The sequence below is a fragment of the Epinephelus fuscoguttatus genome, linkage group LG7 (assembly GCF_011397635.1).
Source record: "Epinephelus fuscoguttatus linkage group LG7, E.fuscoguttatus.final_Chr_v1".
NCBI classification, from domain to species: Eukaryota; Metazoa; Chordata; class Actinopteri; order Perciformes; family Serranidae; genus Epinephelus; species Epinephelus fuscoguttatus.
In genome coordinates this window covers 8,538,701-8,565,435 of record NC_064758.1, presented here as the reverse complement: position 1 = coordinate 8,565,435, position 26,735 = coordinate 8,538,701, and the positions used below count along the sequence as shown (strand labels likewise).

General features: G+C 40.6%; 1 protein-coding gene across 3 annotated transcripts in view; it reads right to left on the bottom strand.

Annotated features, from left to right (window-relative positions):
• Window positions 1–9,069: 9,069 nt before the first annotated feature.
• The window catches only part of snphb (syntaphilin b), a 38,371-nt gene continuing 20,705 nt past the window's right edge, over window positions 9,070–26,735 (bottom strand). Inside the window, exons 3-7 of one of the 3 annotated variants that reach the window (XM_049580329.1) lie at window positions 23,763–23,915; window positions 16,086–16,265; window positions 15,366–15,473; window positions 13,126–13,275; window positions 9,070–12,925 (exon numbers count right to left, since the gene is read on the bottom strand). In XM_049580329.1, coding sequence (XP_049436286.1) covers window positions 10,888–12,925; window positions 13,126–13,275; window positions 15,366–15,473; window positions 16,086–16,265; window positions 23,763–23,915 — 2,629 coding nt within the window. In that variant the 3' untranslated portion in view covers window positions 9,070–10,887. The remainder of the gene's footprint in view (window positions 12,926–13,125; window positions 13,276–15,365; window positions 15,474–16,085; window positions 16,266–23,762; window positions 23,916–26,735) is intronic. The other 2 variants (XM_049580330.1, XM_049580332.1) reach the window with 2 other exon arrangements.

Genomic DNA, 26,735 nt, shown 5'->3' with positions numbered 1-26,735 from the left:
ACGCACACACAAGCAGATATTACGTCACGAGCTAAAATCTCACTCTGACCCTCTGACCAAAGTTGGCAACCCTGACTAAACATGACGTGGAATTTTTCACCAAGAAAAAAAATCCATATAAAGAGCTCTATTTCATTCATCAGTTTGTTTGCTAATTTGTTTTAATGCTAACATTCTGTAGCATAGTATGTATGGTCTGGAAAGCTGGAGCAAAAGTTTAACATACTTAAGGCAAATTACAAAATGAAATCGATGGAAGGAGGATTTTCACAAACACATCAGAGATTACAGAGGTTCTCATAGGGCTGAAATGACTTCCAGTTGACTCACATATGGGGCTATGTGGAAACAAGGCCTACATGCACATCAAGCTGACAGAGCTTTGCGCTTCTTACAACTAGATGTAGCTCCAGCCTCTCATGTTAGTAAGAAACAGCAAAGCCATTCCTACAGAGTGCCCCAGGAGTGACTCCTATGGGGTGCCGTTTGTAAAGTGTCTCACGCTGAAAATAACATCAACATTTTGCCACATTTAGCTTCAAACAATGTTTAAAAAAGTATTGTGATTTTTTTAACGTCACCTTTTACCACATTTACAGCAATATTTGTTAACTTAGAAATATATTAAATAGTTAAATCTAAATATTAAATGTGGCACCTAAATGTTAAATGTTAAATCTAAATATTAAATCTAAATCTAAATGCTAAATCTAAATCTAAATGTTAAATCTAAATATTAAATCTAAATCTAAATGCTAAATCTAAATCTAAATATTAAATCTAAATCTAAATCTAAATGTTAAATCTAAATGCTAAATATAAATATAAATGTTAAATCTAAATATTAAATCTAAATCTAAATCTAAATGTTAAATCTAAATGTTCTGGGTGAAACTAAATATTTAGCTAATATGCAAATTCACACTGCCAGTCACCGGAAGTACCAAAATAAAAGTTCGAGATGGTCAGACTGTGTTTATAGAATCAAATAACGAATTAAAACCAACTTATCGGGGGAAATGGACACTTGAACATACATTAGCATGATAATAACTACCTAAAATAACAAGAAACGTGTTTGGAGAAATTTTATTTGACGTGTACTTTGAGTTGTTAGTGTCCCTAACAACTCATAACATAATCCCGGAAATGAGTGAGCATTTAACACTCCCGGTTCCCTCATCTTGAAGTCAGTGGGGTTTGAACGTTTTTTTAAAATAAAGTCTGTGGTCAGCACAAGTTTAAGAGACTTTCACATTTTGTTCTACGGCATAAGAAATGTCAGCAGATACCCCACTTGTTAATTTTGAAGCTATGTGTCTTAACAAGTGGCTAAATGAGACTACAGAAATTCATCATGCTGAACACAGTTTTACAGCCTCATTGTGGCAGGGATGTTAACTCATGCCACCATGGTGTAGTTCTTTTATAGTTTAACATTAGCTTTTTACTTCTGGCGATTGGAATTAGGCTCCAAAAATCGAAGTGGTTATTTGTGAAGATTATCTTGCTGAACAAAATGTGTAAGTATCATAAACTGCTTCTTCTTCTGCCACAGAGCTTATTTTGGACAATATCCAGAACCCCATGGAAGAATCCTATTGGCTTTTTGATGAAGGAACCAAGGCAATGCTAACATCCCCGTCAGCCTGCAGAAAAATGTCATCCCTCTCTGTGAGTGATTTAGGGTTAGAGAGTTGGGACTCATAGTAGAGAATGAGAATTTTTAACCACTGGTGTGCCAAACACATTCACTGATGCACAACAGTGCTTATATTTCCATTTCCAATTTCATTTCCTTTTCATCACAATTATTGATAGTGACAATTCTGTAGGTGCTGGACATTGGTAGAGATGTGTCCCTACCATCCCTACCAAATTCTACACCCTTAACATACAGTATGTTGTTAAAAATCTCTGCGGTTGGGTAAAATGCAACAAATAATTCCAGGTCATGATACCAAGAAAGGAAAAACATTCAGAGATACGAGATTCAGACAAACACAGAGATGAAGACAACAGAAACGTTTCCTCCATGCTGTTTAATATAGGGGCTTTTGGTCTTTCTTTATACAGTGTGGTGGGAGTGTGAATGGAGAAGAAGCCCATTGATGTCTTTAACTGTACACACTACTATTGCCATTAAAATAGTTAATTTACATTACATTATCTGGAGATATCAATGATGTCAGCTAAATTCCTATACAAGGCATTGAATGCCCTCAATAGTAGGATGGTAAAGGACTTGGTATAATCTCTGTATACATTAATTATCATTACATAGGCTATGGAACACATACTCAGACAATCAGACAAGGAATAAAGCATAAAATGACAATACACATTCAAATATTGACAAAAGAAATAGCCAAACACCCCCACCTCCTCCTGTTTTCCCCAAGAAATATTCAGCATCATATGTGTTTAAGGATATACGCAGTATATAATCACTCAGTAACCCCCCTCCCCCTTACACTCACATACTGTACACTGGCACAACCACCACTACAGCAGGAAGTTCAGGTGTATTCAGGGTCATTGTGAGGTACGACAACGTTCTTGCAGAGACAGCGTCGTAGGTAATGGCCTCCTTGGCATCGCAGTAATCTTGGAATGGGTTTTGATAAAGTGCTGTGTGGTAAAGATTGATTGAAGGAAAGTCAGATTAAACTTTTAATGGATAAATCAAATCTTACCATGAAGCATCTCAAGCTTCTTCTGGAACTAAAGCATTTATGACAAGGGTTCAAATCCTAAACAAGGATACTACAGGCCATAATGTGTGGTACCCACTGAATAGGGAAACGTTGGGCGCTAAATGGCTCCAAGGATGTGATTATGTTCACCAAACCCTATAAGGACAAGTAAGTGCAGACATACAGGTGTAATACAGGCCTATTAGAAACACCAGCATACATTACACACAAAAGCAGATGAAAAACAAAAAACAAAAAAAACCCAATTAAATACAGAGGCCCTCAAAAATGTATATTTTTTAAAACTTGTGTGCACAAAAGAACATAATGTTGTTATCTTCATTCTTTTCTTACATGCACAAAAGTATGCGTCATATAATGTGTGCAAAAGGTATTATCTTACGCACACAGCATAATATCTTCTGCATGCACAAGGTATTAATGAAAAGTTAAATAAATTGTTTTGTGCACTGGAGAAATGTATCACAAAGCAAGTTCAACCTAGCCATGCTTTCTTTGCTTAGCTGTGGCAACATAATCCAAAACCCTGGTCAGAGATATTGGGTATCACCACAGTGTTTATCAACTTTCTTTGTTAAGACAGGTTTTTATGGAATGCCATTTGCAGACAACATTACAATGCGTGTTTAGAGAACATTTAGAGTTTGTTTGTGTCGACGTAACAGACTGTAAAAAGATAATTTTACACCATCTTGGTTTTTTGGAGAGAAGGGACCATATTTGTATGAGAAGGTGGGGCCCTAGAGGTGCAAGGGGTGGATCTCATTGACTGTGACGACACCTGTCACTAAAAGTGCCCCCCACTTCTGTGCCATTGTCATAAACGGGGAAATTATCTATAGAGATCAAAAACACTTTTTTGTACCAGGCAGTAAACATGTTTATTTCTGCTGTAAGGGTGGGTATTGACTCGCAGTTGGCGCCAGCCTCAAGTGGCCATTCAAGGAGCTACAGTTTTTGGCACTTTGGTGTCGACTTTATTTTTCAGTTCTGGAGGTTGCTGTTGGGTTAAACCTCAAAATTTTCATGTGTAACAGCAACAAACATCTCATCTCTCATTTTGGCATGTTAACATGTAAACACTTGTTACAGCCAACTGGTTGGTCTGTTCGTGTCTAAGAGGGGTATTAGTGACAAAGTCTGAGGCAAACTGAATTTTTGATGACTGCTGTTCCAGCTGAACAATTTGTGGTGCGCACAAACCTAATTATTGAGCTAAGCTATGGCTCACTTTGAGTGCCTCTTGTTATCTTTAACATGAAGACTCATGTTTGCACATGTAGCATATTCTCAGATGAGAATCTGCATCACTCATAAAGAATGTCATCGTGAAAACCCAATGGATCTGTTTGGTCTCTAATGACAATCTCCCTCCGAAGAGAACCTTTTTTCAACTCTTTTCAAGCTCTGAAAATAAATGGCACCGGAGCAGGTTAGGTGTGCAGCATAAGTTGTCATAACAATCTAGCCAAGTTAAAATAGAGTCACCTTCTTGACACTGGAAGCTCTGGCTTCAGGCTGAATATACCTTGCTAACATACTAATGGGATTTATGTCTTATGTGCACAATATAATACCTTGTGCCAACAATAAAAGTTGTGTGCTCAAGATCCAAAGCTACGAAGGCCATGGCCATGTTAAAGATAAAAAATCTTAGATTTCAAGAAAGAAAGTTGTAAATCCATGAGAATAAAGCCGTAATATATTATAGAAGTAAAGTCGTAATATTAAATGAATAAGGTTGTAAATATACAAGAATAAAGTTGTAAATGGCGACCTGGTCAGTCACTATGAGGAGGGAAAATTAATACACTGGAGCTGGAGGACCCAGGTGGTAACACATTACATGACATTGTAAGTGTAATAATCACCTGCAATCTCTTATATCACTTTGGTACTGCTAAAACTAATATTACTGTCACCCCCAACACTGTTTGTACACACTTTGTCACTTTTTCTACCATGTTCTGGTCTTTCTGGTCTTAATCTGACTTTTTTTTTCTCTCCTAAAATTATGAGTTTAATCTTGTAATATATCTACTTTATTCTTGTAGATTCATGACTTTATTCTCTTCGATTTATGACTTTATCCTTGTAATATTACGACTTTATTCTCAAAATCTAAGATTTTTTTTAACCTGGCCCTAATCCTCTTAAAAAAAAACAAAACAACATCTTTCAGGGCTTCTTGAGGGCTCCATTATATAATAATAACAGTGCATTACAGTTAAGTAATAAACTTATCAGACACCCACATACATAACCACAGAAGCAGCTGAAGTGTACACTGTGTGCATAGAGGTCAGTTAAGGGGGTTGAGATTGCTGCTACCCACAATAAGCCTGAACCTCTCAACACAGCATCACTGACTGAAATCGTAGTACAGTTGTGACGTACAGTAGTTATCATTCACATGACTTTCATCATCAAAGATTTTTTTTTTCACTAGACATCGGGGGAGGAGGCCACCTCCAACATTCTCACACCTGTTCCCTCACAGGATTATATGGCTTTTTGTAAAACATGAAATAGTTTTAGCCTCCATCCACTTTAGCCAAGTGGCTTATACAGTCAGGAGACAGGAACACAACTAGTGCACAACTCATGATAAAGACTGATGTTGAAGTTATGGATGAGCAAATGTGTCAAGGGGAGAAAAGGCCATCCTTTGTGTCTCAAAAGTGTTCCTTCAATCTTCTCATGGATGTCAACGCATTGACAATGGCCACTGGTACTGTGGATCCTTCATGTCGATGAAGTAAAACCCAAACACAGACAGGGACCGTCGTGATTGTCACAGATGTTTGAAAATTACATGATATGACCACAAGCATAAACACTGCTCATCCTCTACCAGTGTGTGTTTTTACAAACAGCATTATTTTGTATGGCATGTAGATACATATTATGGTCAGATGTAAAGATCTGAGATCAAACATGGATGAAAGGCAACTGCTTTACAGTGTTCACAGAAATGATGACATGTTTAGCTGTTTGAAGGATCTACCTGAAATGTCCTCACGATGTCAAACTGAATTGACACTACAGACCAACAGAACAATCAGTTAGTGGACACACAACACTTTGGATACACATACAATCTCAACTTCAAGTAATTGCTTAAAATTCATAAAGTGAACAATAGTGCAAAATATGTCAACCAAATTGTAAAAAAAAAAAAAAAAAGTTTCATGCTGCTTACTTCTTCACCGAAGAACTAAACAATTCAGTTGGTGTCAGATTATTTTTGCTGGTTGTGTCAGGGTGTTTCTCGATCCACGCTTGGGTCACGAGACTCTGACAATTGTACGAATTTTGATTTGCAGGCTGCTTTTTTGCACTTATTTCACATAAAGTTAAACATCAGCACAACTTCAGCAAACAGAAGGAAACTGCCATCAGGTGCCACTTTCATCGAAGTGCTCTCAAGAAACACATTCACACAAACACCCTGATCCTCAATGCGATTACAACCCAGATATCTTATTGATTTACATTATGAGTGTCAACTTACATGTAGCACTCTACGTATAGAAATTCTTTGCAGAATGATCTATTAGACAAATAAAATTGATTTATTCGCAGTGACTGACTAACTCTTGTACAGCGGACTTGAAATACACACTACCAGAGTGACAAGTTAAACTACACCACGAGAGCGTTAAGTTAGCAGAAATATACAGCACGGAGCACAGACTGAGCACAACGCACTTCATTCAGATCTACATCAACGTGTCAGACTGAGCCAGTGAGTATCTACAAACAAGTGTCCCATCATTATATGACTTTCCCATTAGATTTACTATATTGAAGAGATTTTCATGTGTGTTATGTGAAATAAAAGTCATCCAAACTGAGTTCAATTTTTTCAGTAATTCAACAGTTCAGCTGAGTTTGCTTCAAATACAAGCTTCAGGGTACAAGGACAGGAAAAAGTTCACCTTAAAACATAATGTCCACGCTGTTCATATTGTCTTTCTCATGGCCTAAAATCCAAGCCCAAAGACTGCGATATGAAGATATGAAATAAGGAAACAACACAAACAAAATGGCTGAGAGGTGTCATTAAAGGAAGAAATACTTCCAGCATGTAAAACCCCACAAAACACAACTTGTCTTTTTCTATTAAATTGGATCAAAGGCTCAGTGTGTAGGATTTGGGGGGGGGGGTCGGTTGGCCAAAATGGTATATGCCTCTTAAGAGGGCGCTTCCCGTTTTTGTGTTATCCACCATAGTTAATGCCCGGCACACAGGAGAAGTTTCAATTTGTTCCAATCTGCAACCTCGCCACCAGATGCCACTAAATCCTGCACATGGCACCTTTAAATAAACAAGATTTAAGGGCTGAGCTTAAGGGCCCAGATACACCAAAGTGGCATCAAAAAACTACCAGCGATAAAAACAGACTGATATGCAGCCTGTGTCACAGCCAGGAAGTTGCACTTGAACACACAAAGAGTACAGTCAATGGCCAGCTAGCACTTCGTTCTGTGCCTGTGTGAGAGAAAATAACTCTCCATACTGAGAGGAGGGTGGTCTGTATTTTTCATTCAAAAATGGAAACCACAAGATTGACAGGACGGATTCAAGACGCTAGTGAGCCTGTTAGCACATTAACAATACCACCTAATGTTGCAATATTAACTAACATTAGCTAGGTAGCTAACGTAAGGCTACATTAACATAGGACTGACTGCAAGCTTAGAATGCATACAGTGATAAAAGCACAACACTCACTGGTAACATATAGTGTCCAGCAGATCCCACACTTTTCTGTCTTCATTGTGATAGCATCTCACTGACATATACAGTAGCTAAAGCAGTCAGGTCATTAGCGCCTCTCCGTAAAGTTTTGTGATTTCAAACTAGAAGCACTTGGAGCGGCAGCACAGAAAAAGCCGGGGTGCTCTGAAAATAGATGCTGGGCGCGCCACTTTTTCTATTGATGGCTGCAGACGTTCTCTCCTCATTAGAAACTAATGAAAAAAGACAGCAGCCCTTTGAAAAAAACGCAATGTGGACACAGGCCCTAAAGAGTTCAGTGGCTAAATAATCTTACCTTATGTAACAAACTGGTTTCCATCTTACACCCTCCTGACTTAAGCTGTTTGTTTGCTTTCCTCACTTACAGATCTCTACTCATGCACTGAGCAGAACTGCCAATCAGAGTGATTTCACTTTCTGACGGGTTCCACCACCTCTGCTGCCAATTCAGCATGCTGAATCAGCCCGAAAGCTGCTGACAAGGGCCGACTAGTGCCAATGGTGCAGGACACACCAGCAACAGCGACATTGGGTGTGGTTACATGATGGCTTCTCATTCAGAATGAAATAAATCCGAATGAAATCATTCAGAATTAAAGTCTTTCCAGGTAGTTTACATGGGAAATATTCATTCCAAATGAGGGTTTACATGGGAAATCAGTTTAATCGCCTTTTAATCGCCTGTATTTGGGTCCGCACAAGGTTTGGGGCAGGGAAGGTTTCGGATAGGGGGCGGGGCGGATGTTACGTGTTTACGTTTACCGGAAGAAAACACTGTAGTCCTCGCTCCAGATAACAAGATGCTTGACGACGGCATTCTTAGTGCCTTTTTCAGGCTTGTTTTGCTTATATTCTTGAAGCAGCAGTACGACAACAACCACGTTCTGCTAATACTTCGTCTGTTGAGGAGGAGAACAGAGGTAGAAGGTCGAAGAAGGGAGAAAGAAGACCGTGCTTTGGCGAATGGAAACCAGTGAGTGCAACGAGTCCGACTGCTCTATCTCAGCCCGTTGCTATGCGCGCTATATACGTCATCGCGCCAGAAGGGCAAGGAAACGAGCATGTGCAGAAAGACCGGAATGAACTTTGAGAGGAATGAGTGTATACAAGCACGAGAAATTCTTTCATTCGGAATTAGAAATGGAATATTCCAGCCCCTTACATCAGATTGAATTTTCAATCGCATTGGCCATTTTCATTCCGAATTAGGTGCTTACAAGATCACTTTTAATAGGAATGAACTTTCATTCAGAATGAAAAGGGAATTAAACTGTCCATGTAAACGTACTCATTGACTGATGGCTGACAGTTGGCCTGGTGTGTCAGGGCCTTTAGATGTGCTGGCAGGTGGATAGATCAGAGCCAGGTTATCTGTTTCCCTTCCAATACTAATGTTAGGCTAAGCTAATCACCTGCTGGTTGTAGCTTCATATTTAGTAGGCCTATACAGACATGAGAGTGATATTGATTTTTACACCTAACTCAGGACAAAAAACTAATAAGCATATTTCCCAAAATGTCAAACTATTCCACCAGTGGTTGAGAGAAACAGTAAAGGACTCACCCAGCCAGAACCCAGGGGGACGCTGTGCATGGAGCGGATAAAAGTCGATATATAACGTGTTCACTTGTTGAATTTTTAGGTTCTGGTTTGCTGGTAGAATAAACTCCGAACAGTGCCTGATTAGCTGTTTGCACCTGCTTCCAATCTTCATGCTGAGCTGAGCTAATGGCCTGCTGTCTCCAGCTTCATACAAATTCACTACCATTTATAACGCATCTTTTGACAGTAGCCATGAGAGATGTTGTGGAACTGCTCAAACTGCAAAGTCAAACTTACACATCTGTTACTCAAAACAGATTCTCTGTGACAACACATGGCTCCTTTGTTTTATCGCAGGGCTGTTTTTTGTCTGAATTTCCACTTCATGTCCCCTCAAGCTGAACATCAAACAACAACTGACTTGCAGAAACTCATCTACACTGTAAAATAAATCAGAGGCGATCAGTTTTTTGTTAAAGTCTGGCTAAAGGCCTTTGTACACCAAGTCTGTATTTCTTTGTCCAAGATTGTTGCCTGTTAAAAAAAAATAAAAAAATACAACCTCACCTTTTGTCAATCATGTTTACACACTGACTCAGAAACTTTGGTCTGTCATTAATGTTTTTGAAGAGGCTTGAGTTTCTGCGTATGGTATTATGTCATAACTCAGATAGCCTACTTCATGGGTCAGATAGTAACATTCAGGTGGATGATGATGAAGAGGAGGAGGATGTAATAGAGGACGAGGACTGTATGCAAACAGAAAGATGGAGAGAGCAATAGTGTGGAGACAGAGAGGGAAGACAGCTCAGCCTTCAAATGCAAGACACATGAGGAGATTGATGACAGCTAGGGAGGTACCTGCAGTGGAGAGAAGCGAGGGCGCAAATATAGCCTTTCATTTGGTCTCATATTGTGAATTTTCACAACAAATAGAACAATAATACGCATTGCACTCGGTGTGCAAGGTTTCTGTGCATAACCGTTTTTATCGGATGACGGATTTAAAAGATGCATACTAAAATACGGACTTGGTGTGCAAAGGCTTTTAATCTGCACAGTGTCTGCCTGGCATAAACAGAAACAACAGTATTAAACAGTTTGGCTTGACTGCATGATGGATCTGCTCTCCAACAGAGGGTTGAAAGTGTCTGCTGCGGTGTGTTTCGGTGTGTTCTACCCTTAAAATCAACCTGACTTCTACGTCTACATTGTTGTTTCTTGATATTAGATGAACTCCATGTTTTTTCAGTCTTGAAGACTCAAAGAAAAGCCCATACTGTCTGCAGTCACAGGACACGTGTAAAGTCTGAATTAAGGTGAGCAGAGTGCAGCTCATCAACTGCAGACAACCAGACCATTTGGTTATATATAGACACACTCTCATACATACACATATTTCATGTACACACTCACCAACGCATGAATGCATGTCAGAATTGAGACAGCCTTGTTGGTTAACAGATCAATGAACCTTTAACATTTCCCTGCATTTAAAAAAGAAACAATCAGCGTTAAACATCAAAGCATAGATCATTCATTTCAATCAGCTCATTCAGTTTTGCACAAGTCAGTAGTGTTAGCAGACATCTTGGTAGCAACAGCAGGAACCAGTGGGTGAGAGACAATAAGGAGCAGGAGCAAACAGAACAGACTTAACCAGTCAGAGATCAGAGTCATAAATGCACATTTCCTGTTCCCGATGCTTCCCTCAGCGAGTAACCTTGATGAGGCATGCAGGACAGGAAGTTTTTTCTCTTCCTCTCCTCACACTGCAGGTATCTTTCAACAAGCTGAGGACACAGACCCATACAGGAGAGATCGTAGATAAGGACCACAGAGGTGCTGCACTCATTCTCCTCTTATATCTGTGATCCGCCCAGGTCTCCCCCGCCCGCGGGGTAATGCCTCAACCCTCCTCCCCTGCGCAGTGAGTGCAGCGCCACAGTGCAACAACCTCGCAGCAGTGACCCTATATGATACATGGGCTGTCTGTCACGGACTGGACCGCGGCACAGCCAAGCCACTGTTGGCACCACAGGGATGGCCACTGCCAGTAGATCAACTAGGAAGTGACGACTCCAGTAGCTTTTCTGAATCGTCCCAGGGTCGGATGAATCTCCCTCCTCTGCTGTGGCGCCCCCTGTGGCGCCTTGTTCTTTTGTTTCATCTTCATCATCGTCCTCATCATGCAACTCCACTACAGTGACACCAGCTATCTCCTCATGAGAAGTAGATCTCCTCGGCTGGGAGGTTTGAGGCTGTTCTGCGTCTGGTGATAATCCTGGGGGACTTTGACTCAGCTCTTTCGTCTCTACCTGGGTTGATGCTGCTGATGGACCAACCTCTTGCTGCATGTCTTCCATACTCAGTTTTTCCAGTGTTGTCTCACCCTGTCTGCCTTCTCCACAGCATCCTCCAAACTTCAGCTCACCCTGCATCCCTGTTGATGTCTCTGCTAAATCACAGAGTTTTCCTGGTGCTGGCTCCTCCACTGTAACCTGAACTTCCACCTCATTCCCTCCCACTGAGCCCATTTGTGTCTGCTGCTCTTTTTCTCCCAGTCTGATCACTGTTGTTTCCTCCTGTTTCTCTGTTGCAGCAGCTTCCTTCTCCCCCATCTCTTTCTCTTGCTTTTCCTCTGCCTCCACTCCCTCTTTCCCCCCACACTGAGGAGTTTCCATTGAACACGCCACAGTAGCAGACCGGGGTAAGGGAGGGACCAGCGGCATTTTTGTGACTGGGATCGGCTCTGTGGCTGTACTCATGACTGTCGCTGTGGTTACTGAAGTTGTGGTAGTGATGGAGTCCAGCTCCTCCTCCCCTTCATCAGACATCCAGGTGGAGGTGGGGCTGCAGGCCTGGGAGCGGAAAGTGCGTTGCTCCGCAATGGTATCCAGATCAGAGGGGTAACCTGCCGTTGCAGGGACGGGGCAGCTTTCTGTCTGAATACCTGTCTCACGCAATGGGTGCAGGTAGAGATGGTGGTGGGATAAACAGGGATGGCTCATACAGCCCACCCCACCCAGGCCGCAACGCAAGGGCGCCAGCCGCTCGCCTGTGCACAGCTTCTCATAGGTGGAGGAGTGCGGCATAGTGTGGGGCACAGAGTGAGACAAACTGTGAGGGAAAGAATGAGGTAAAGTATGGGAGAACGTGTGAGGCAGAGTACTGGGCAAAGAATTGGGCAGAGAATGGGGCAGAGTGTGGGATAGAGAGTGGGGTAGAGAGCTGGGTAGAGAGTGGGAAAATGTCTGTGCGTAGGAGTTGAGTAAAGATGCTGTTTCCTCAGAGAGGAAGGCAGCCTCCAACAGCAGGTCAGCCCGGCTGGGGACGCTGCTCTCCCCACAGCACACAAAGCCGCTGTCCTGGGTGCCATCACCTGACAGACAAGGAAAGTCTGTGCCATTGCCGTTACGGTCTGCAAGCGCCTGATCGCTGAGCTTAGTGTAGGTGGAGCTCCGGGTCAGAGAACGGGCTGGGGAACCGTCACAGGAGCAAGAGCCCCTCCCTCCTACTGCTGGTTTGGGCATTCCCCCTGGACTTTCCCCAGATACCGATGCAGGTGCGGAACCTCCAACACGGGTCCGACAGCCTGACATGGCTTCCCCCTCCTTGGCTAATCCAGCCTGGGCTAGCTCCATGCTGAGCAAAAGGTTCTCAAGCTTGTGGTTCTGAGTGTTGATGTCTTGAAAGTACTTCTGGACCCCTACATCCCCGCTGAGCCCCCCAGCATCACTGAGCCTGGCACGAACAGTGTCCACAGCCTGTTTGAGCTGTTGGATCTCCTGGCGCGCCTCCTTCAGGGCCAGCTGAGCCTCCACACGGTGGCACTCCTCTTCAACCCAGTCCTCCTGCATCCTGTAAAGCTGGCCTCTCAGCTCATCTATCTCTGTGTCCCTAAGAGGATGAACATGGAGAGGAGAAAAGGGAAAAGGAAAGAACAGAAGAGAAAAGGAGAGCGCAAATGAATTAGGAGGATAAAGATATTGGGGTTAGTGTTAGGGGTACTTCAGGAAAAACCTAACAACAGACAGACAATATCAAAACTGACTTCCCCACTGATATTGAAAAAACCTATTTCTAACTCAGTATCTCACCTGTCTTGTAGAGTGTTGATGGTTTCCTTTAGCCTGGCCCGCAGGTGTCGGATACACACCTCTTTCTGTTGCAGGGGTGTGAGGTACTGCTCTGGTGGAGGGGGCCGGATGCCATGGTTGTCTGTACATGATGTGTACTTCTGATGACGTCTAGGACACAAGCATTTAAAAGGTATTTTGTTATTTTTCGGAGTTCTTTAGAACTGATTTAACTTCAGTGTGATGCTTTTTGATTTCTTTATATGTCTTGTCAGTAGGGCTGCAATTAACCCTCAGTTCTTTTTTTTGGTAGTGACAGAAATAAACCTGACGATCAAAAACTGTGAAGTTCCAAAAGCTGGCATTGAACAACTGATTATGTTCGTAATTAACATTAATTTATTTATTGATCAGTTTTAGACTGTATTTTATTTGGGCAAATTATATGTGTAAAATGTACAAAGCTTTAGCAAAAGTTCACCAGGAAGACTCTACTCTTAGGTCTGTAATTTTGCCATTCACTCCTCACATGCCTGCTTATAATTTCTTGCTGTCATTGTCAGGGGCTGTCAATTGAGACATCAGCTGTTCTGTCAGCTGATCACAGTTAACCAAAAGCACAGTGACACACCTTCTCTGACAGCGAATCATATTACTGCTTCTTGTTTTAAATATGGTTCTCTTTCTGCCTGTAGTTCTTTCATGCTGCAGTTGTGCGCACCCTTCACCTCCCCATCACTGGCTAGTCTAGGCGGGTTTATCCGCCAGTTTTATCTTGCTTTATCTTGCTGCTGCTCAGATGCCCCTTGATTACTAAATCTTCCTCAGGTTCCAAAGAATTTCTGTCAAATTTTAATCATCAAATCATCTGTTCCTATGTAAACCTGTCATCTGTATTTTACAATTATCTTTACCTCATGCACCTGTCTCTGCTAATTGAAATGTCTTTAGACATAATTTAAAATCTGAAAATTTCAGGCTATAACAAAGAGTACCCAGCCCTTGCCTACTTTGTAATGTTTTGGTGACTAGGGGGCAGTGGCTTAACCCTAAACTTAAAATCTTTATCCTTCTAATGATTTTGTTCACACCACAGACTGTGGTGATGGACAGCCTGTCACTCAAGCAGCCCCCGCCCTTAAACATGCATAACTTTAAGCCTTAGTCAAATGTAAACAGAATCAAAATCAAAATCACCCCATGTGCAGTTGTCATGAATTTTGAAAATAGCTACAGAGACCAAAACCATTTTTTGTACCCAGCTGTAAACAGGCTTATTTTTGCTGTAAATTTGAGCATTATAACATTGAGCTCTGTGGGGGTTGGCTCATTTCAGGAGCCAGCCTCAAGTGGCCATTAAAGGAACTGCAGTTTTTGGAACTTCAGCTTCATTTTTTCAGCCCTGTGGGTTGCCACTTGTTCTCTCCCATTTTCTCCTGTTCTTTATTTTCTCATTGACCTATTATCACCTTATATGGCCAATGTGTTAGCTTACAGAGGCATATTCACACATGCAGGAAACAAAGAGCAACATTACCATTCATTTGGAATCGTGTTTGTGTTCCCCTGACAGGAGGAATTCCCAAGTTCACTCCAAATAGCAATTTCTTGGTCATCACCAACTACTGAGAGAAATACCATCCTCTTTACTGGCCAAATGCTCCACTATTTTCACCAAACAGCTGCTTCCTGTCTCATGAAACTATGTGGATGAGATAAAACTGGGCTGTGAAACCAAACAGTGAGTTTGAAGACATTAAATCTTTCCATAGAGCTGAGGGGAACTGTAGAGTCAGGTGATAATTCTCTGTGGGTTTGTCATTACAAGTGACACCTTTTACATAACACATCGTTTTTTGAACCACTATAACTATAAACCTATTGATTAGAGCAGCCTTAAAAGATTAAAAATGTACTTAAGAAACTTTTACTAAATCAAATGGAGTAAATCATTTTACTTGATATTATAAATAAATAAAAAAATAAAGAAAATGCTATAAACCTGCATTCCAGACCTTTGAATTTCCACCCACATCACTTCATCATTTAGATTAAGTTAAAATGAAATAGCAGCTGTAGAACAGAAATAGTGTTGAAATGTTGTGTGGATTTTTACCGATTCACTGACTGTCAGTTTTGTTTTGTATCTCTGGCTTGAAATGAGTGCAACCACTCATTCTAGGGAGCACATTAGATGAGAGCACTTAGAGATGCTTTTCATCTCCATTACGGAACAGGCCATGCACTTTGTGATGTCTTACCCTTTGGTGGGGCTGCAGTCGCTGCCTTTACAAGAGCCTGAGTTGCTGCTGCTGCTGAGGGAGGCGTTGCCATGGGGATCTCTATTACTGGGCGCGGCTGGTGTCCGCCTGGTCCAAAGTAAGAGGAGACATGTTAACCTCTTCCTCGTAAAACCCTGAAACCAAACTCCAAACGAGGTTACAGTGAAGTTTGAGCTGTTGAGCAAAACCATCATGACATCATCTGAAACCACATTAAAAAAACACACAAATGGAGCAAACGGTCCACTAACATGCCAATACAACACCGAAATGCACAAAAATACACAGATGAATTACAAATTCTGAGGCAAAAGTCACTGTGATCCCACAAGCTCTGTCTTAGAAAAAAGAACACACTCATTTGGGCACTGACAGTGATGTTTTTCAAAAGGGGAATGTGTCCTGCAAAGATGGGAAACCAAACCAGAAATCCAAAGAATGATATAACAGCGAGAAGCATTCTTCAAAACAAAATAATAAAGTGCACTAACGAATATGAAAAGGAAGAGAACAAACAGAAAGAAAAGAAGACAGGATTAACAGGGTAGACTAGACATGATGCTGTGGAAACAGTTCTGTCAGATGTATTCCATAATGCAACATCATGAAACATTCCCAACAGTGCAAAGGGTGTCATCATTGCCATGCTTCAGAAAGTCAACACTGATCGGGAGAAGAGAAGAGGGACTCAGGACAGACCGAGAGCGAGGGGTCGAGGGAGAGTTTGTTGAACGGCTGTGGCGATCTGGAGACTTGGTGGAAGTATATCCTTTAGTTGGCGACTTGGTTGATGCATAGCCTTTAGTCGGGCGCATTGAGACCATATAGCCTGTCTCCATAGGGACGTAGTCTAGCTCTATGAACCTGCAGTAGTCAAACCTGACCAGGCAGAGACAACAAGGTGTTAAATCACAAAGGACAGCAGATGATCACACCACTGATACAATGTGCATGCTACAAATGTATGCACACTATTGAAGCGCGACAAAGCCTTCTGGTTTAAAGCATGTCTTAGGATTCACCTAATTCATTCAGAGCCTGAGATGCAGGCAGATGCTAAATATCAACAAGCACTCAAACACTGACTGGGCCCAGGAGAAAAGGCTCTCTAAATGCTTTGCAAAAGGAAAGACAGATAGCTCAGCTTTAATCGCTCTGGCTGCTTGCTTTAGCTTCCCATATGAGACATCTATGTGAAGTCATTTGCAGCTATGAGGCCTTTACTGGCACACAACACAAGCTAACGCTCTGCATTCTGAAACACAATCACAGGAGATAAAATGTTCTGAGACTCTAATGATTAGAGAAGCAAGGGAGCAGCATTTGCTCAAAACAGCCTGATCATCCAGAGCCTTTCACTATAAAACAAGCTTTCACACAAATGTCTCTACACACAGCAGATCTGTTTTGAACATTAGGTGGACATCACAAACATAATCACACACAAATTCAACCTCTGATACAACACAAAAAACTGTCAGAACATGATAATAAAATCACTCTTATCCAGAGAGGTTATATTTGCTTGCTAATATCTTGGCTGACTATTAAAGGAGACACAGGTCCACTCAATAGTTGATTGTGAATTGATAAAACACAATCCAACCCCTAAGACTATCCAACATCCCTGCCAGTCTTTCTCTCCACACAACACAAGGAAAGATGTCATTCTTCTTCTGTAGAGTAACCACAATACATATGATGAAGTTGCTCCCTGCTTCTTCCTCAGCCCATAATATAGACAACCTCATCCTGCACTATGAGGCCAGATTATAATGTTTAATTAAAACAGCTATTTGAGAAGTATGCTTATTCACCTCAAGAGCGAAGAAGCTCTGTACCACTCTCTTGTGTGTCTTTTAAATGTTAAGCTAAAAGCCAGGAGGTGATTAGCTTAGCTTAGCATAAAGACTGGAAGCAGGAGGAAACAGCTAGTTTCATTCACTCCAAATTGAGGTTTGAGAATCCAGGATGTCATTGTGGTGCGGCCATAGAGAAAAAGACAGACTGAGTTTTTGTAAAGTGTTAGTATATGTCATCTAAAAAAGTCATCATATAGTATGTCATAGAAAACTTATAAAATTCAGAGTATGTCAAAACAGTTATTAAAAAAGTCACAGTATGTTATAGAAAAGTCACTAAAAAAAGTTATAATATAGTATTTCCAAAAAGTCAGTTTAGTATGTCAAAAAAAAATCACTCTATAGTATGTCATACAAAAATCATAAAAAGTCAAAGTATGTCAAAAGGTTATTAAAAAGTCATACTATGTTATACAAAAGTCACTAAAAAGTCATACTATAGTATTTCCAAAAGGATATAGTATAGTATTTCCAAAAAGCCACACTATAGTATGTCATGTAAAAGTCACAAAATAGTCATAGTTTAGTATGTGAAAAATCACATCATACAAAATGTCATAAAAAAGTCATGGTATAGTGTGTCACAGAAAGTCATGTATAAAAAGTCATGTATAAAGTCATAGTATAGTAAGAAAAGTCATAAAAAAGTCTTAGTATGTCATCAATAAGTTATTAAAAATCCATAGTATGTCATAGTGAAGTATGCCAAATAATTCATAGTTTGGTATGTCATAGAAAAATCATAAAAAAGTCACAGTATGTCATTAATAGTTATCAAAAAGTCAAAGTATAATGTGTCATAGAAAAGTCATAAAGAAGGTATAGTATAGTATGTAAAAAGGTCATAGTACAGTATGTCATAAAAGTCATAAAAATACCATAGTATAGTATGTAAAAAAAATCATTGTATAGTATGTCAAAAAAGTCACTATAAAGTCATAGTATAGTTTTTTGGAAAAAGTCATAAAAGGTCATAGAAAGTATGCCATAAAAGTCATAGTCTGAAAGAAAGCCTAGTATAGCATGTCATAGAAATATTATGTCATAGAAAAGTCATAAAAAAGGCTTACACAGAATGTCACAGAAAAGTCAGAAAAAGTGATACTATGGTATGTCATAAAAAAGTCTGTCAAAAAAGGTTATAGTATAGTATTTTTTAAAAAGTCATAGTATAATATGTCATAAACAAAAGTCATCAACAGTCATGGTATTATACAGTATGTCGCAGAAAATGTGTGGCCTTTGATCATATGCTGGCTCCTTGAAATGGCTCCCAGTCATCAAAACCTCGAGAAGCCCTGATCTAGGATTTTTGTTTTATGAAACTTTCTCCTGAAAATACAATAAAACAATGTGTTCATTAGAGAGCTTTGAAGTTGCTGGTAGTTGGATGATTTGGCTTTCAAATGAGCTGTTTCCCCGTGCTCCCAGTCTTTGTGCCAAGTAGTAGGACTCTAGCATGGATGAACTGGATACAGGGCCACCGCTCAGCCTTGCTCTCAATTTTTTCCAGTGGTCACTCCCAGTATTGCAGCCTAAAATTCCCCTGCGGCTCAAAAACATCTTCCCATGGACTATCACTGTAAGAGACAGTTGAAAGGCCACCTCGACTTGCAAAAAGAATCAATTATTATTTCTTTCGTCGAGAAAATTTGATCCATGGAGGTTTTTTTTTTAAAACTTATCTTGAGGCAGGAAAACTGATTTAAAAATCTGTGGTGTCATCACAATGTGAAGTGTATTGGCTGAGCAGGAACTTGTGGAAATAGCCAGCAGGAGAAACACTACTGTGCATTTTCAGTGGGCCACATACCCTGGCAGTAAAGTCAAAAGCTTGAAACATTTTTGGCGTATGCACCAGGTGAGCAATTCTGATTGGACCGAATAGGCGCCATCTTGGGACCTAGTATGCAGTTCTGATAATACTTCCATGGACTCTAGCTTTATGCTTAACGATCAAACAAAATGATAGTAGTATTGATCTGGTCATCTATCCCTTGGCATGAGTGCGAATGAGCATACTTCCTAATATGCTAATGCTAATATGCCAAACTATTCCTTTAAACTAATCCATGTCACACAATGATACATTCGCCCAAATCACCTTAGAAACCATGTAAGACCACATATTATCCAAATAATGATGTTTATAAATGTAAAATAAACATATTTTCACCTCAATTATTCTGCTGAGGAAAATAAATTAGTTGAGTATCACAGTACAGTTACATCAGTGGTAGACAGGAAAAGGAGGAGTGATCTGTGATGGGCAACTTCTGTCAAGACATTCCTCGCTGACAGTAAATATTGCAAATGTTTTATAATAAGTGATTTTGTATGACACAGTGAATGTTGCAATGACCTGTTACTTTAAAAGAACATGACTGTTGCCCAATCACTGGCCTCCACGGAGGGAGGAGGAAACAAGCGGGACCAATCGGAGCAGCCATGAGGGATTGTCACACAGGACCCGATAACTCTACGCTGCCACACTGAAATCCAAAACATGGACACAGTGTTGCATCAAACTCAGTATCTTTATACATAAACTTAACCTGCTGGAACTTTTTCAACACACAAACTGAGAGAGAAAGAGAATTATCCAAATGCTGCACCTTCAAGTGAGGCTGTGTAACTTTTAGAGGACAAAATAACTAAATCTTACTTTTACAAGAGTTTATATTCAATTCAATACACACAAGGGTGTTGCTGCTACAGCCTTACATGGTCTGCTATGAACACTAGCATATAGTGGCTAATGCTAGCAAACATTAGTTAGATATTGTTGTATAAAGGACATTACTGAGATGGTTGTTTTTTACTTAATGAATTTTCTCCCAGCACGCTCTCACTCCCAACTCTTCAAAACAGCAGCTTGGTCAGTGGCCCTTCACTTTAAACTATGACACTGTACGTGGCAGTTGTAAACGAGAGACAAAGTCCCTCCCCCTCCTTGGGGACCACTGTAGGACCTTATTTTGGAAAAAATATGCTCAGTAATTATTCTCCTGATTGATCCTAATTGAACTGTGCCATGAATTACACATATGTGTGTAGATTTAAAAAGATAAGATAAGATCGTGCATCATAGTTTGTTGTAAAACTATTGAAATATAAGACTGAAAATACATAATTTAAAACTACAAAAGCCACAAAAGTGACGTCATAGCTTTCGCTCACATTGAATCTATAATAGCTTTGTGTTTCCTAGTGGCATATGCTCACACTAGCAACAGGTTTTGCTTGTCTTTTGCTTCCCAGCTGATAAAATGACCAGGAGTTGCTGAATAAAACACATCAGGTAAGATAACATTACATTTATGCTATGAACAAAGCTAAGTTAGCAAGTTAGCTAGCTAGTTGGTGATGTATATTATGGGATCAAAAAATTATTTGCTATTTTTGCCATTGACTACTGTGCCTATTTTTTCCGAATAAGGCCCCATGATGGCTCTATTATGGTAAATGGACCTGCACTTGTATAGCGCCTTTCTAGTTGACCACTCAAAGCACTTTTTACACTATGAGTCACATTCATACACTGGTGGCCGAGACTACCATACAAGGTGCCACCTGCTACTTGGGGTTCAGTATCTTGCTCAAGGATACTTCGACACGCAGACTGGAGGAGGCGGGGATTGAACCGCTTATCTTCCAGTTGGTGGACAACCCGCTCTACCTCTGAGCCACAGCCGCACACAGGGATTGCAATTACTTCCCATGAATGAAGAATTTCCAGTAAGCTCACGTTGATTAAGTTCCTTTGTGCCCATCTTCCTTTGATGGGCGCAAAGGAAGAAGTCAGTTAATGTAGTATTAAAAGTGACAAAGCCTGCGTACAGAGGAGTTCAGGTAGGATAGATGGGTCAACAGGATCACTGTTCATGCCCTGTGTGAAACCAAATGACAAAGTTGGCTTATTTTAACTTACCTATGTAAGTTGACTTATGTAACATACTTAACTTACCTCACATACGTAATATAACAAACATACCTATTTAACCAGTAGTTTCTTGTGATAACAGAAGTTTGTTTTAAATGTTTAAACGTTGACGTGCAAAAGTGACGTTAGAAGGGTACGTATAGTGTCATAGCTTGAAGTGCAGAACCACTGACCAACCTGTAATTTACGAGTTGAGAGTAGGAACATGTTATTAATCGTGTGTTGTTTTAGTATTCAGACACTTAGTTTGCAGCTGTTTAGCATACCAAAACAGAGACTTTATTTGACACACTAACACAGTAGCGTGTAATTCTCACTTCTTTTTGAAAACATGTACATCTTTTTTTCTTTTGGCTACCCTCAACGTTCCCGAGCTCCTTGGAAAGAGTTATGCTGAGTATACGTGTCCTGTGTGATACAGTAAGGGAGTAGGCCAGATATTGACTACTTGGTAGTTATTTGAAGATCAATATATGACAAAAGCCAAGACAGAACAGAAACAGGCAGAGGGAAGCAGCTGAAGCAGTGAGCCTGGAAGGGGGCGGAATACACAGAACAAGAGTGTTTCAGGTCTGACAGTCTATCCCATTCATCTGCTGGAATGGGACCTGTGTCTGCACTGTAGGTGGTGGGTGACAGTCTGGTGGGAGAAGTTGTAGGGAGACTGTAGGAGCCGAGTGTTGCCCGAGAGTCAGGTGTTGGTTAGTGTGAGTGGGTGGAGTACAGGAATATTCCTTTACAATGTTGTTTGTTCCTGGTAGAGACAGAGACTTTGCTCCAGAGGCTGAAATCATTTTAGATCAGCCACATCTCACTTCTTAATAAACCATAAAGCACATTCTCTTTTCAGGCAATGTCGGTGTCTCACCAACTCTCTGTTGTTGAATTGGTTAGTGTTCGTAACAAACGTTGTGTGTTGACTGACAGCTGTGGTGGACCAGTGATCACTTCTGATCACAGTATGCTTCCACAGCACAATGATTGCGCTATTTCTACTGTGCACGTAGCCTCTAAATACAACTTCATGCTACAAACATTAACATGGAACATGGACCAAATGGTGTTAGAAATTCTCCAGTTCTAGAGTACAAATTTACCTGGTGACTCTTAAAGGGACAGTTCACCCCAAAATGAAAAATGCATATTTTTTTCTCTTACCCGTGGTGCTATTTACCAATCTAGATTCTGGGTCTTCAACAGGGTGTCCGCAACCCCTAGGCAGTCCTCTGAATTACAGCAGTGGGTGTGTGTGTGTGGGCACCATGTTATTGTTTGAAAATGTAATTATTTTCTTTAAAAATACAAATACATGTAAACATGTTAGTCCGACTGAAATCGTACTAAATCAAATTTCTCAAAGTTGGACTAACACACCTAGAAAATGCAATTGGAGGTCGAATTATTCCTGCATGTACAGTTAGTTGAACACAAGCTGGACTAGGCGCCCTGCACATGCTCCACAGTTTCTGCTCTGGGCTTTAACCTGGAAGTCGGATAGCATTGAATGTGCAACAGTAGTAGTAGTAGTAGAGGAAGCCAGTAACAACATGGCTTGCCTTAACTGTGCATGTAAACGTACTAACTGTTACCCATGAATCCTTGTGCAATTATGTAAGCTAGTGGACCCTTAATCACTGTGCGCCACTTATCTATGATGGTACGATGAAGTAGTTAGCTAACAATGACATTCTTCCCAAACATACTGACCAATTAGCTGTACTTGGACATTCTTGTGAGCCACGATGGATAGTTTTATAATTTTTCAAGTAACAGACTCTGACACACCATACACCTCAGAAACTACCAGAAAAGAGGATGAGGCGAGACATGCAACTTAGCAGCGACCGACAAGTGCAAACATAAGAAGACCTGAAAATGCAACTGTATGTACAGCAGTAGGTGTCCCTGCTATGTCTCTCTTTGAGCTAAGGGTCTCTGGCCTGTAAAATGTTGAAGACCCCTGATCTACATTGTTTTGGTGTGAGTTTCTGAGAGTTACAGATATCAGTCGTAGAGATGTCTCTTTTCTTGAATTACACTGATGGGTGTAGTTCGATAGACAGAAATTGTGGATACTTTTGAGTCAGGGTCATAATGTCTGGAAAGAGACATTGCTGTTGAGTTCCATCTAGTTCCTTTAGTTCCATTATATTTGAGAGAAGGCAGACATCTCTATGGCGGATATCTCCAACACTTGGCGACTCACACCAAAATAATCTGGATTGATAAATAGCAATACAGGTAAGACGAAAAATATGTATTTTTCAGGACAGTCTTTTTATTGTACAGGGCTGTGTTTTTTTGCTGCCAGGACATCAACAGACTCTGGGGTGATGTGACATTACAACACAAACACACAAGTCTGTGTCGTTTGCTGCTGTTTATGCCAACTTCTAATCTGAATATGAACACTGAGAGTTCCAGTTGTTCATGTAAACAGTGTCAAAGTGAGACAGGTAGCATAATGTTGCCTGTGTGCTCGGTCTTGTTTTAGTGGCTACAGTGCATGCCGAAGCTACAGCTACAGCTGCGGAGCATGCTCTCTGAGACTGAAACTGAATTGAGTCTCACGCAGGGGGCGCGGGCACAGGAATGGCCACTGGCGCCGTGGCTGCTGGCGCAGCCGTCCCCGACCCCGATACCGGCTTGGGCACAGGGACGGGCGAGGATGCCAGTATTTGCTGCAAACGACGTTTGGGCTGCAACACCTTCAGAGGGTTGAATCTGAGGAAAAGAGATGAAAGAGAGGAGGACACCACAGCTACAGATTGAACTGTCTGTAGCTACATATTACCATGCCAATAAAACCACTATGACCACTGACCAGACATCTTGGCTTCAGTTTAAGAGGGTATCTGTCTGTGACCCACGCATAAATATATGGCTTGCAACATCTGAATGAGATGACTGGTTAAAACACATAAAAATCACTTGACACACAATTAGTATAAGTGGATTTTTGGCAATATGCAGTCAAACCATTTATTCTTCTGATAAGCAGCCAATATTAATGCCAAAGATGCTCTCCATATTATTAAAGTAGTGACTGTGTAAAACTGGACCACAGACATAAATCAATGCATCCTATTGTACACATTAGGTTTAAAACATACAGTCTGTATACTGCATTACTGCAGCATTTGCATTGCAGAGTAAGAACATTTAGTCTGAGGGTTAAAGGAACACACGTCCCTACAAACCTTTTGTATATCAATTACTTGCCCCATGTTATGTGGATTTCATGAGGAAAACTTTTTTTCTCGCATGCCTCCATGGTAAACAAAGAATCCAAAAACTGAGAAAATTCTTTATGAGTTACAGTAAAAGGAGTCCATGCTTAACAACAGCAAACTATATCAAAACAGCTGTTTTTCCCCCCACCCCTACATTATACCTCGCTGAACATGGCAACTTACTACTTTAAAACACCAAGGTCACACAATAACACAGACTTGTGCTGTGTCTCAAATTACATACTTCCGTTAGTACACTTCCATGTAGTATACTATGTGCACTATGTACTTATTGGCGTAGTGCACGAATTTCGACAGGGTAGTGTTGTCTCAAACCAAACACGGCCGTTATGCGCTCACCGGAAATGACGACCGCAAATTAGCTAGTTAGCAAACTAGCATTATCATTCGCGTTATCGTTCACGGTACCAAATCATCACAGACTGCTAAATTAACCCAACAAACATACTGCTGGCTTATATCCGACAACAGTATAGTGGTGCTTAGTGCAAAAAACACATGTATTTGTACAACGCAGCGACGTTCACGGTCACACAGTCCCCAGCTGCCATTTCCAGTTTGAAATAACGTCCCTCCCCTTCTGCTACATAGCCAAGATGGCGACCATTGAGGGTGAGAAGTGTCCGTAGTTCCACACTGAACTTCTTGACCGTTTTGAGTGCACCATCCAGGTACTCATAGTGCACTGCATTTTTCCATACTTCTCAGTGTGAACGCACTTATGCACTCAAAATATTAAGTCTAAGTATAGAAGTACACAATTTGAGACACAGCATAATTGATCAAGGCAGCGAGAGACCAACAGCTCCAATATTCAGCAAGGTAAAATTACTGTTTTTGTTTTCAATGGAGTCTGACTTTGAAGAGCATAAGTTTCACTTTCAGTTCAGTTTCCTGTCATAAAAGGCTGTCTGTTTGGAAAGTACTGAACATATGACTGGATAAATGAGACTTGGATTATACTGCACAAGTTGTGTTAAAGTTTGTAAATGAATAGTTTTAAAAGTGAAACCTATTGACGTCATTTCATCAAGAGTTTTTGGATTTTTCATTCACTGGAGGTATGCAAGAAAAACAAATGTTTCTTCACAAATTCAATGTAACACTGGGGGAGTAACTGATATACAAATGGTCATTTGGGGGGGTGAAATCTCAAGGTCTCATGGTCCTATGCCTACTGCTTGCAGTAAACAGGCCACAGAGGTCATGTAGATGTAAGAGAAACACATCAATATACTCAATAAAGTGTGTTCAGGTTGCTTTTCACAGGTCACTGTGTAAGAGAACACTGACTGCCTCTAATTTAAGTCCATCTTATTGTCAGTAATACCACAGCTCCTCCATCAGGATCATTAGAGCTAAATGACAAAAAGTACAAGAACAAACTGGGATAAAATGCTGACTCATCCATGACACCAACAGAGAGGGAGAAAGAACGAGAGGTGAGTAAGAGTTCAGGGTACCACTTTCTAATATGGCATGGGCCTTTTAAGCTGTGAATCATTATGTTATTAATGCTAAAAAATATTTTATAATTCTTTACTTACAAAAACTTTTGGGTTGCCAGGTTGTGAAAGGTATGGAGTATCTTGCTAATAAGCCAAGTGGTCTGCAGAGATATACCATTAATAATAGTAAGTTGTTAATAACTTTAATTCACGTGCTCTGCAGCACTTCCTGAAGGTCAGAGATCAGAATGTCCATCGGTGGCTTCTACTTGATGAACTAAAAAGGTAAAAAGAGGAGGGGGATAAACACCAGCCAGGGAGATTTTTCACATCCTGGCAGCCCTATGTTTGTACTTTTAAATGGTTAAAAACAGATCTACAAAGCTTTAGTAAATTATTTCTTAACTATTTATCATGCAGTTGTCTACAACTCATAACCATGCCAACAGGCACATATAAGAAAGTGGTACTGAGTTGGGTAAGAGTTCTTACAACAGCTGTTTGAGTTGGAAGAAAGCTGTTCTTAGAAAATATTCAGTTTAGAAATAATTACGTTGCACACACATAAACAGGGCAAACATAGTGTGCCTTTACACACAAATCTAAATAAAAAGGTAATGTAACAGAGTTTAATTTGTAGCTACATAACTGAGCTACAAAAAAATAACAGACACTCAAGAAAAGGCTGATGAAAGAATGAGGAAATTGTGAATAGGAAGGAGGTATTAATACACTTGCAGGATAAGTGCAGCTCCACCGCGGCCTGTGGTGCTGGAGGAAATGTCTGGGCCTGCATTCATCAAGCATCTCACAATCACTTGCAGAAATATTGCTGAAAGTTA